Here is a 12,927-nt window from a genome sequence, read left to right on the forward strand (position 1 = left end):
ATTTATCATCGCAACAAAGTGAAAGAAATTGGCAAAAATTAGCAGCGTCACGAGGGTTGCACGCGTAAACACGATTAAAGGCCCACGAGGGTTGTGTTCGCCCTCTCTTTCCTTCTCTTTCTCTCTCTCTCTCTCCCTTCTGGTTCAGGCACAGTAAAAGAAAGCCGACGCAGATGGTGAATAGTGGGGACCGGACGAGCGGGTAGGGTACACGATGCGTTCTCGTGCTGGCCGCGTTTGCTCCATGATCAGTCGTTCGCCGCGCGCGCGCCAAGCTGTCACGTTGCCGGCCGCGTCCCTCTAGTTCGTGCCGACGCGCGTGCAAGGTCCTACCACCGGATTGGCGAGGAATCGATCAACACCCCTTCAAGGTACAGTGATAACGCACCCCGCGCGCGGGAGGTGGAGGGTGGTTCTCCCTCGTGTATCGGAGCATTGACTGGCAAAGGTGTGCCGTGCCTGCTGGAAGTTTGTTCGTCGTGGTGATAATCGCGAGAGGATTAAAAAAAAACGCAGGGTGAAAGTGACGTTCGCCGGATGGAACGAGTAATTTGCGAGCAATCGATTTTTTCCACAAGAGGCCCACGATTTTCCTGCTATCGATCGAGATCGGCGTGATCGGCTCCTGGCGACTACTGAAAATTCGCGGGTGAGACAACGGTGATAATCGTCAACGCGGAGTGATCGCGTGCCCGACAATCTCGAGATATTAAGAGCGGCGCCGAAAGTTGTTCCCGCGCGCGCGAGAGAGAAAGAGAGAGAGACGGACGTCGCGCTTTCGACTCGAAAGTCGCGATCGAGAAACACTCGCGACGTCGCTTAGGCGAGGTACGGCTTATCTCGGTATTGTGATACATACAGATTACGGCGCCGCGTCCAATCAGTGCTATCGCGCGTCTTTAGAAACGCGCGCGCCATAGGTCGGAATCTGCGATCGAGGCGAATCCCGAGAGCCGTAACAGGTGACACAATTAATTCCGATCGGGCCGCGATTGGCGGACGCGTTTCTCTGCGTTCGTTCCTCTCCCTCTTCCTCGCTGCCTACGAAGGCGAGGAAAAACGCGAGACGAACGCGAGCGGAACGATGGCAGATCGCAGCAGCCGAGTGGTCGATCTGACCGAGCATCCGGAAATTATCATCGATCTTCGACGCGGTTGAGACAAGAGGGGGGAGATATTTGATCGGCGTTCACTGGTGAACTCGTCGCTGAACTCGTCGGCGAATGGCTCGCATACATCTCACGACGAGTGTTGCTCTCGGCGATAATAGCTCGCGAATCGGGGCTCGCGTCCTTCTCGGCGCGACGAGAACGCGCGGGGTCACGTTCGCGCGGCGGTCGAATTAAAAAAAATACCAGGCGACGATCAACAAGGAGAACGGCCGATCGCCAGCGAGCGGACGATAACGAGACGGCCGCGCAGAAGGAGCATCAGTGGAAAGGAGGTCCCAGCCGGCGCCTCCTTGATCTCTCTTCTCGCCCGACGAGGCGCCGAGCTTGTCGACCAGCAAGACAACTACGACCGACAGTTTCTTTCTTAGAATCGGAACAAAAAAAGAAAACTGGTAGCTTCGCGCGACATCCCGCGTTTCCGTGACTTGTACAACCAGAGAGCGTACAGGACTCGAGAGGATTCGAGGAGCACCGAAGGAGTTTTGGGTCGGCGTGCGAAGGCTATTGACATGACAAAGTGACACTCCGAGATAGCGAGAGGAAGCCTTCAGAGGAGAAGCCAGGATGATGATGCCACCGCCACAGGTCGTGGGTGTCCTGCTGAAGAAACCGGGACAGCAGACGCACCCACGATTACCGCCCCTAGACCCGCAGGAGACCAAGATCAGAGGTGAGCTTCGTCATCCTCTGCAAGTTGCTTTCTCTGATGCTCATTTACTTTTGATATTTTTTGATTGGACTGTTCAATGAGTAATTCTGGATTTTCTAATCGATTTGGCTCACATAATTATAAGTTCCTTCAAAAATGCAATGAGATTTTACTCAATGCCTTTAGTGCCTCTGCTACTCTTAAGTTGCTTGCATAAAAACTTATCTATTGGAGAATGCGGAATTACTTATTAGAAAACCTGGTACAAACACGTTGCCAAACGCTGTTATTGTTGAAGCACCATGTGAAATTCTCGTTCTCAATGAAATTTCACCTTGGTCGACGCGACTAATCTCGATCGCGACGTATCAATAAACATTCTTCAGCGAAACGCGCTGTTACCATACGCTACTGGGGAATGAAAGTTCCTTCCGAGAGTTCCCCTCGCGGGTGAGCAGAAGGAAAGAGTCATTATCTCCTGACGAATCTACAGATTACATTGGCCGAAAATCGTGAAATCGCGGCATTCACCTTTCAGGCATCGTGCTGGCGTTACACTATTATCGGTACTATGATTCACTGGAGAGTGTTATTATAACAAAGGACGCGAGCTGCCTTATCAGGGACTATAACGAGCATTCAGTCGAACGTTTCCTGAAATCCGAGCTGGTTCTCGGACTATCGACCCATCCGATATCTCTCCTTGCCTCGGTGCAGCAATGCACCCGCCGCCCTTTCAGTGATTAACGGCCGATCGAGGTGCGTCGAGTAAACCTGCGTTCAACTTTAAGATCGATCCGTGCCGGGAAACGCCTCGGAGGCAACATTCCGTTGGGACGAGCGACCACGCAAGACTTCCCGTAATGTAAATCGGCCGAACGCGACAATCGGAGATTAAATGGCTCCGTAGCGCCAGCTCGTTTACTCTATTATACCGATCAGTCGAGCGGACGCCTCGCGTTGGCTCCGTTAACAATTATGTTAATAGGACGGCGGCGTGTTACGATAACGGTGTGTGCGTTTGATGCGATACGGACAAACGAGCAGCACGATAAAAGGACTAGTCCGAGCAATGTTTCAATACATTGCTCCCGTTAAGCACATCTTCGGATACCGATGAAGCGCGGGTTTACTGGCGCGAAGCTCTTATTTCAGTACGTGGCACTCGGAACACGTGAAGTCGAGCCTACGTTATACCTTTTCCCTTTGCAGCCCTAAAATAACAAGCCGAAACGAGCACAGCAGCGACAGCACGTTTTGCTCGCTCGGGACTCCAGGAAGGAAACCCGACTCGCAAATTCCGGATGCCGAGCAAATATCAGAGCGTTTCTCTCTAGTCCGCCCAGGCGTCTCACCGCGACCTCTGAAAGGCCTTTTAGAGGCCCGTCTCGTTCGCACGCGATTGACAATTCGTGCTCCGTAATCCGGTATCTGGGCTACCGTGGTAACGGGATACTTTTACGCGGCCATCCATCCACTTCGCGTGGGGAACGTGGAAACGTGGGCTCTCCAGCGGGCGGGCCCTCGCGGAAAGCGTGTTTCTGGATACCAGAAATGTGAAACGGAGCGTCCCCCTCCTCCTCCGTCCGCCGCGCCGTACGCGCTGGCATTTCTCGGCAACTGAAGATCGTTTGAAGATCGAGCTGTGCGATCGCGCGATTACTCACTGGCGAACTCGGAGGCGCGATTTTAATCGCGGCAATACAACGTAATTTGGACAATCAGCCTGACAATCATGGATGGATTCCGAAGCTCTTGCAGTGGCGCTCGCGTTGCGAGTGCTTACGCAGCGCCGAAAACGATGATGACGTTCCGTGGAACCGTCGCAAAAATAGATCATTGTTCGGCCCGTGCCTCGGTCGAGGGCAGGAATGTCTGCCCGAGGCCACGTCGCAAGCAGACACTCGGCCTCTGATAGGCCTCTATCTAATCACACGACTATCTAAGCTAAACATCGTATTTCAATAACTGTCGAGCGCGTCTTCCACAAGGATAGGCGCGACAGTCGCGATTTTTCCGTGGCGACGATGGAGGGTGAGGCGAATTTTCTTGGCGCGAACTCGCTCTGAGACGAAGTGATACCTAAATTCTTGCGGGTTTACGGCGGGTCAAGAAACAGTAAAAGGAAAGCGGGCGAAGCTCGGCGTTTCTCGTGCCAGTTTTCACGATCGCACATTTCATCGAATCCCCTGCCATCGGTTTTCCTCCCCGCGAGCGTCTATGCATCCGGCGGCGGGAGCAACCCTCTCTCTCGTAACGGGGACCTTATTAAACCCCGCCGGAGTTTCCGTTTCATTGCACGTTCGACAAGCGGTTACGACATCGCGGCGCACGCCAATCCCGCCGTTGCGAAACCCCGCAACGTGCAACGAGAGAGGCGTACCCGCTCGATAGCTCGGCTTTATATTATAATTTCGACCGCATGACGTTCGCTCGTTAATTATCCGCCGACACGAAGTGGTCGGAGAGATATCGCACTTGCGCGGAATCTTGTTCGGGGATTGTTTAATTATTCTGAAAGGACACTTCGGCGACTCTCGTGACTCGGAAAGATTTATTATTGATGTTGGTAAAATCGTCTCTCGTTGCCTCTTTCTTTCTCTTTCTCTGTCTTCTTCCCGGCGCGGTTCGCAATTTTCGCGAAATAAGAGTCGAACCTCGAGGACATAAAGGAGCTCTTTGTGGCACGAAGGGGCACTGCGGTCGTGTAAACAGCCAATGGGGCCCTTTAAAAAATCGACGAGACGCACGCACGGTTGTCGACCCGAACGGAGCGACGCGCGTTTCACATTTCTCGTTCTTCAGCGTGTGTGCAGCGGGAAACTGGATTTCAAGGTGTTACGTCGTAGTATAAGGTAGTCGTCGACCGTCGCTGATGCGTTTTGTCGTTTCCGATTCGGCGGTTTCGGAGATATTCGCGAGAGACATGAATCTGTATATACGTTTGACTCGCGCACGGCTCGCTTTTTGCGCAGCGAGCGCACCTCTCCTTCTCTCTCTCTTCCTTTATTTCCGTCTCCTTCTCTCCGCAGCCCGGACGACTTAAATTAGGGTCACAGTGCCGAATTAAGCACGGTCCACAAGTGCCATTCACGAGGAACTCGCCACGACCGGGGATTAAGATATACACATGTAGATAAAGTCGGAACCCCATCCGCATTCGAGTTTCTGCGATTCTCTAGGAATCCTTTTGATACTCGAGAATCCTCCTGAGAAATCCCTCCGCTGGCATTACACGTTTCGCGAAGTAATCCCCTAAGTATCGCTATTCAAAGGACGAAATTGAGCTTGCGCGTTCCGATGCAAAGGCGCGGGCCTTTGCGGTTAAAAAGACTCAATTGGGCCAAGGGAGGCGACAGGGAGGATCATCTATGTCGACGTGCACGACAGATCGGAAGAAAGAGAGGCCGCGTCCAAACAAATCATCACACAACGGCGGCCGCCACTCGTCGCACGAGTGCGAATAATAAACCGCGAGTAATCGCGCGGGTATACCGGGTGTCCCCTCGAGCCCGAGGATTGCCGCGACACCCTTGGAAATCGTGACTCAGGTTGTACTCGATCGTCCGTCGTTCGAGACTCGAATCTCGGCCACGAGAGAAGACGCGCACTGCCTTTCACTAAATGCTCGCTCGGCGTCTGCTACGTGAGTTCTTCGGCGTGTCTGCCGCACGATCGAATCGTGTCATTTGCACGCGCTGCAAAGCGGCGCGGCGCGGCGATCGTACGCGAAAACCGATTTCGATTCCTCGACCTCGCGAGACCTCACCGGTGATCTTGTGGACGACGCCGCGGGTTGAAATGCCGAACGTGTCCCGAACGCTGATCCCGCGCGCTCGAGCGAAGCGTTTGCACGCCCGGTATCTCGTTGCACTGCGCAGCTTATCACGCCCGCGGGCGATAACGCATCCGGAGTTATACGATGTTCGTTACGAGGCTCCGAGCGTCACACTCGCGGTGCTTACAGACGCGCGTGTGTAAGAAGCGAATCGCTTCGCGTTATCTGCGACAGCGAAATGAAAAATGTCGCCGTGCGACATTTCGCCGCGATCGCTCCAGTTATTCCTTAAAACGCCCACGCGCCTCCTCATCTGCGAGCATTATCAGTCGCATCTTATCCGCGATCATTAATACCGGCGTTTCAGACGAACGTACGGCGCAAACAGTTCGAAGTATCGCGGCTCTCGATACTCGATACTGGCGATACTCATCCTCGCACGCTTCAACGAAATCGCGCTTCGAAGCCGGACTTCTGCGATGCCTGGAACCGGGTTCTGGTTCCCCGATTCGCGCAACCAGTCCTGCCCGGGGAAAAGCGGTTGTGAAAATGTCTCTCTTGCGGAGCTGCGTTCGGATTCGCGTGATTCCAAGTCCGCCATCGCGACTATCGCGAATCTCCTCACGATTCGAATCGGTTTTCGTCTCGTTCGCAATCTCCTTTCGGAATTTGGCAAATATAATCTCCGTGTTTCGCCGTGTCCTGCCGCGGAAATTGCTAATTCCACCGTAGTGTGCTGATTCGTCAATGATTTAAACGTTCCGGTACACCGACCACTTCCGAGTTCGCGGCTGTTAACGTCATCTCTTGACGATCCCTCGACGAGTGCGACGACATCAGGGCTTTTTCTGGGCGCACGTGTCCCATCGTCGGTCTCTCGCATACAAATTAATTAGCGCCGCTTGACGAGGCGAATGCCGGTCTCTCAAGTGGGTGTAATTAGATGCCCTCAGCTGCGTCGCGTTGCTAGGACTATGAAGGAAGACATCGTGGCGAGGAAAAAATGCGCTTCAACGGGGGAAGCTCGAAAAATGAGTTAGGAGTTGCTTGAATTTTTTCCGAGCCGGATGATCGTCATATTCGCGAGCGGCTTGGACTTTACGCGCGGACTGTACGCGCGTTTATACATCGGGTCAACTATGTAGATGAAGCACGGTCTGGCGTATCTCGGGGCGTTGGTTCGATAATGACTAGATATATAGAGGCGATAAAGGGGATGAGACAGAAGAATCATTTAATAGGATGCGTCTCCGAATTCGTCGGCGCGGAAAAGAGAGAGAGAGAGAGAGAGAAGAAGGGCCGGTATATAATCCCTCTATCTTCGTCTCGAACAGCTGACGGGAATAATGTCCGTGTCGGACAGGAAATGGTCCTCCTCTCCACTGTCCTCCCCCCCTTCTGCTGCCCCTGTGCGTCAGATACAGGAACGACTCGTTGTTCTTTCATTCTGCTCTCGGTCGAGCGAGCGAGTGACAAACGCGCGGGAGAGCGACAGAGAGGAGAGAGAAACTAGATGTGAAATTCGCGTTGGCAGAACGGAGAAGGCCTCGGTGCCCGCGAGAGAACGAGATAGAGAGGCAGGAGAGCATCTGGTTCTGGAGGGCATCTAATTAAAAAAGCAATGAAAGAAATCCACCAGATCCCCCGTGCGGGGCTCGAAGACGTTCCATGCACAGCGAGAGCAGCTCGAGCCGGCCGTTGCGACGAATGTCGATTATTGTACCTCGAGATTCGCTCGGTCAGACGAAGGCAGCCAAAGAGATCGTACACTGCGCAGCGTATCTACATAAATTCCGACACTTTCGACGGATGCGAGACAACACGAGTGACAACTTCCGACAAGAATCGCCTGAACTTTCACTTGATAATGCCGGTGTCGCCGTCCCGTGTACACGGGAAACGCATCGTTGAGTGAGAAGGAGCAGGAGGCAGTTGACCGGCACGTTTCGGAAAATGACTACCTGGGAAAAGGGAGGAAATGGCATCTCGTTGAGATGCGGGGAGGAAAAGAGAAGGGAACGCACAACGGTCGTGGCAGCGGCGGTTTGAAAGAGACAACAACGGCGACGGTTTTCCTTGGTATTCCGAGAGAACGGAAGTCGAGGCTGTTTGAGACAGCAGCCATTGCTATAGTAGCGAGACAGACAGTCGTACGCCGTTCTCGCGACCGCGAGAACGACGGCGAACGATGTGAATCAATGATACACGAGGCGAGCGTGCAAGAGAGAGAGAGAGAGAAAGAGAGAGGAAATAGCCGAGACAGGTCAGGGCGTTGCACCGTTTGCTGTGACCCAGTGTTTCCTGCGCTCGCCCGCTCCATTCAGGCTTCTCGGAGACCGCGTGATCGTCTCTCCTTTCTTTTTGCCGCGGGACTCTCACCTGATGACTGATGACGCGGAGACACGCTTTTGGAATTTCACCACGAGGCCATCCGTCCTCCACGATGCGCATAATCGTTATTCGCTGTTTGATCGATACCGTCTGACTTTGGCAGAACACGAAGGTAGCGAGTAGATTGGATTGCTCTAATCCGCTTGAGGAATCGTCAGCAATAATGATACAATTGGGTTGCCTAATTAATGACCACGTTCGCGAGCAAACATTCTGTTTTGCAAGGCAGCAGAAAGTCATTATACAAAAATATTGTTATTTAAAAATTCAGAATCATTTTACTGGTAATGACTGCGACTCCTCTTGGAATCGCGCGCACGTAACTAGTGGGCATAATATAGTGGAAGACACGCGAGGGTGTTTGTTTTTTATCTCAGTGCCAATCGAGCTTCTTACAAAACCCCTTCGCGTGCCTGTTCCGCCAGCGGGGCCACGCTAACGTCCGTCGCTATATTTTTTGTGGATTATCCAGCTAGATATTTCACTGCGCGCTGATAGATAAGTGAAACGGCCACGAATACCCGCACGAGTGCACCGCAACACGTATGTACATACACATGCGAGTTCGTTCTCTGTACGTCCGTTTCGCTCTTCCTCTCGCCTAATTCCTCTCGCGTGTAACGATGATTGATGCAAACAACTACATACTTTCGTTTAATTCTGTTCATTGTTACAATTGCAGTAATGCTTAGCTCGTATAACGCTTAGCTTGAACAATGCTTTTACGAACTTTTAATTTTTTAAGTACATTTGCCAACAAACAGAACGCGTGTTTCAATTAATTCCTTTCTCAAGCTTCTCGATTGAATAAAGTTCCAGGACGAGATGGAATTTCCGTGCCGGAAAGACACAGTAAAAGGGATTGCGCGACGTCTCTGCTTAGATGGATACGCATGAAGGAGCCCCATGGGAGCGGTAACGACGATAATTACGAGCTTAGGCGCGTTACATTCGGATCGTAATCACACGATTGCGTTGAGATCCCCCTCTGCTCCTTACGGCTGCGACTTTACGCGACTCGTGGCGTTTCCGTTGGACGCTTTTCAACGCTCCCAAAGTGGCGGATCGGATTTCGAAACGCGCGCTCGCAATCTTGATCGTCTACGAGATGATTTCATTGCCTCCCCCCTCGCATTATAGCACGCACTCATGATTTTCGACTTTCGACCTAGATTCGATCGCGCGCTCCGCTCGTTATTAAGTCCCGAGCGCATTAACTCGCGTTATCGCGATTGTTGCATGGCTCTCTTCATTTCTTATTACGTGCATTGCGCTGACTCAGACCTATCCGATTGCATTCGAATCCATTAATTCTCGTTACCGGTGCCTGGAGTATAATATCTGATGTTGCTTCGAGACTCTAAGATCGTGCATGAATAGCGACGTAAGGTCGATATGTTGACAGTTTCATCAATCACAATTTCGTCAATCACGATTTTCCAAAGAAAACGTTTCGATAAATCGAACATCATAAAGGAGAAAAAAAATCACGTCACCTCATATCCATTTTTTTCTGTGGATCACCCCTCTCTCCCTTTAGTTCTCAGCTCCTCACTCTCTTTCATCGCTGTTATTTACGCTACAGACGCGTCAACGAGCTAGATCACGCTCGTACCCTATCCTCACTGTCAAAATAAATGGTCGCCGTCGTCGGAAGTTGCATCCACCTTGGCCCTTCCTCTCGAGAGAACCAGAATCGCTCGCACGCAGAAACTGGTCTTCCCGGCCTGGTGTCCCGTGGAAAAATGTCCTGCACACAGCGCACACGTGTGTGTCGGCACTCGTGCTCGTGTCGCGCGTGCTGCTTTCGCAGTCTGCAGGCAGCATGCCGGTATTTATCGGCGAGAAGCGGCTTTAGCGGCTTTGCAGGAAAATATTCTTTCTCGTAAACGTAGCATGGTGCACCGGCGCGCGCGCACGCCGAGGTCGCCGACCTTCATTTCGTAATCCAAATAACGTACGCGACCTCTCCCGACGACGATGATGATAGTCACGCGACGTTACGTCGCCAGCTGTCGGTCGGAGTGCGACCCCCGTGCGCGAAAAGCTGCCTGGAAGCGATTCGACAAGGCCGTACGTCAACCCTTTGCAACCGAACGCAACGTCTGAATAAAATTTCACCGTCGAGGTCGAAAGGGAAACCTCGCACGCCCACGGTGAGCCGTTTGCTTTCGCCTAGCCACTGGAGCCTGCGGTATTTTTACACCCTTCGCCTTCGGCGTGAACCGTCTTGAGGGGCGATCGATCGTTATTGCCTGACAATTGGAACGTGAAGTTTAAACGGAACTGCGACACTTAAAGCAAAAGTTATTTCAACATTATGGAGATACGCGACAATATTTGCATGTCTCGCCTGGATATCCGCAATATAATCGAATTCAATTATTCGTATAGAATCAGAACTCGTACCTGGCGGAGATCAGGAGGTAGAAAATTATTTCACCACGTGCATTACGTAGCAGCAAGCGTTACGCCAAGATTGCTCACTGTAAAAAACGGATGAATGAAGTCGTTCGGGAATTGGTCGACTAACGGTCACAACATGTACAACATCCGGTACCTCTGGGGTTCAATTAGGTGCCGCCGAGGCGCGACATAATCCCCATATCGTATTACACCCTACGTTCTACCCGGTGGCAAAAAATAAAAGAATAAAGAGAAAGAGAGAGAGAGAAAAAAGGGAATCGTGAAAAACGTAACGATATGCGGTTGTGCGAGAAATCGCCAGAGGAAAATTCATCTGGTCGAAGCGGCGGCGCGTTCGCGTGAAAACTCGTCCTCTCGCCCTTCGAGGGTACGCAGCGCGATAAGAAATATCGGGGGGTCTACGTGGGCCCCGCTCCGGGCACGGTTGAACCGGTGCAACAATTAATTTCCAAAGGAAAGAGTTACGAAGCCGTCTGTGTATCTCCTTGGAGGGTCGACCCATCTGGAATCGAGGGACAAAATCGCCGTAATGGCGGTGCAACCCTCGGCCAGCTGTGCGTCACAATGGTCGTCACGAAAAATCGCGCGACAATGTTATCTCGATCTGCTCTCGCTTTGTGGGGTCGTGCCGGGATTGAGTCGTCAAGCGATCGGGTTAAGGGGTTCTTCTTTGTCGAACGACGAGGAATCCGTCGTGTGAGAGGAAAAATGTGCTTTTTCTTCTCCCCCTCAACCTCGCGGTGTATGCAGTCATATGAGCAAACGCAAACTCTCCTCGTCCGATGCTACTCTTCGCCAGCCGCGATCATCGCGTCATCAATCGCGTCCCTCGGCGGCGGCGAGAAGTTATCTAACGCGATTACAAGATCGCTTGGGTAAACTCGGATCGCGTACAATGGCGCCAACAATTTGTCCTCGTTTGCCGTCGGCAATGAAAGGAATTCGGCACAAAGCGGAGGTTTGGCTTTCACGTGAAAGCAAACAAGCACGCACCCCTTTCTGGTCCGCGAGCTTTTTAATGTTGCGCCGTGGAGCCAATAAGAGACCGCGAGAAAGAGAAAGAGGAACAGAGAGCATTTTTGGTCGAGTAATTCCTAAAAGAAAGGGAGGCCTCACAAGCTAAACGCGTAACCGGTCTTCCACGATGGCGCCGTTTAGCTCGCGCGCGCGGTGTTGCGAAAGCTTGCGTCGCGTCGCCGCGGCTTGATTCGATTTCCATTAGAGACCGACGATGATGTTTACTTAGCTACGGGTCGTTGTCACGCGGCCACGAGAGCAGAGAGGAAAAATGGCGACATCGGGGGACGGGGGAGCGAACGAATACGCGAATGCATGCGAGAAAGGGAGAACGAATGGCGTATCCGGAGAATCCAGAGAAAGACGGGATGAAATAGGGAGAGAGAGACTGAGAAAGAGAGAAGAGGGGATGGAAAAACGGAATCAGGTTTCTACCTTTATAGGTCTGCGTTCGCGCCGCGTCCTGCCGTGCCTCCCATGCGCCTCCTTTCCTTCCTTCCTTCTTTCCTCTTTGCTCCTCGGATGCAGAGAAGGAGCAGGCGACAGAAAACCATAATCACTGACAAAAGGGCCTCGGAGGCACCATGCAGCGTGCAGCAACAACGACGCAGTTAGACAAGACGAGCTTTCGCACCCCTTTCTCACGCGCGACACCTCGACACCTCAACGAGGAGGATCCGTCTTTTTTCGGGGGCTTCGCCGTCCGAGAGTCCTCGGATGAAATGCCCCGAGGGTCGGCAGAGAGGGTCTCCACTCGAAAAGAGGCAGCTTGCCGGAGATTCGCCACCATCGACCAGTTGGCGGCTGTCCACTTTCCACGTTGCGGAAAATTGATTTCTCTTTTGTGGCCGTCGAAATTTTGCAATCTGTTTGGGAAAGTCCCGTCGTATCTGCCATCGAAGAATACGTCCAAAGTAGCAGGCAAAAAGGAGAAAGAAAGACTCTAGCAAAATTCTCTTTCTTCTTCATTTTCTTAGATTTCTATGGAAAAGAAATCCCATTGCGATATCGAGGCAACGCGTCTGATACCGAGGAGCATAAACGTTCGCTTTCACACGGTGAATTGTTACGAGGAAGGAATCACACTTTAATTTATGCGAGGAAAGGGCGGCGATACGGGCAGAGTATGAAAGTCAGTTGATTTTGTGCCCCCTTACGAACGCGCGAGCGTTGGGAAGCGCAGTAATGGCCTCGCGCAGTTTGTATGGAAATTTACCGGTCGGAAAATGACCGTGTCGAAAGGCTGTCGACAAACGGGGCTTCTTCATTGGCGTAACGTATGCATTGCCGCGCTCTCTTGCCAGCAATACGCCCGGCAAATTATCGATGCTGGCGTTATCGTATTGAATCGGGCAGCAGAATCTGCTGCAAGAACAATGTCAGTTCTCCCAAAGTTGGAGCAGCCACAGTTGGCACAATAGCGCTAGGTAAAAGAATAGAATATCGGAGGACCTTAGAAACTATTGTACAATCAAATAACGACTTTCAATGTG

General features: G+C 52.1%; 1 protein-coding gene across 1 annotated transcript in view; it reads left to right on the top strand.

Annotated features, from left to right (window-relative positions):
* The first annotated feature begins 219 nt into the window (after positions 1-219).
* The window catches only part of LOC105284789, a 30,251-nt gene continuing 17,543 nt past the window's right edge, over positions 220-12,927 (top strand). Inside the window, exon 1 of the mRNA XM_011348567.3 lies at positions 220-1,842. Within this exon, the coding sequence (XP_011346869.3) occupies positions 1,737-1,842 (106 nt within the window). The 5' untranslated portion in view covers positions 220-1,736. The remainder of the gene's footprint in view (positions 1,843-12,927) is intronic.

The sequence above is a fragment of the Ooceraea biroi genome, chromosome 4 (assembly GCF_003672135.1).
Source record: "Ooceraea biroi isolate clonal line C1 chromosome 4, Obir_v5.4, whole genome shotgun sequence".
NCBI classification, from domain to species: Eukaryota; Metazoa; Arthropoda; class Insecta; order Hymenoptera; family Formicidae; genus Ooceraea; species Ooceraea biroi.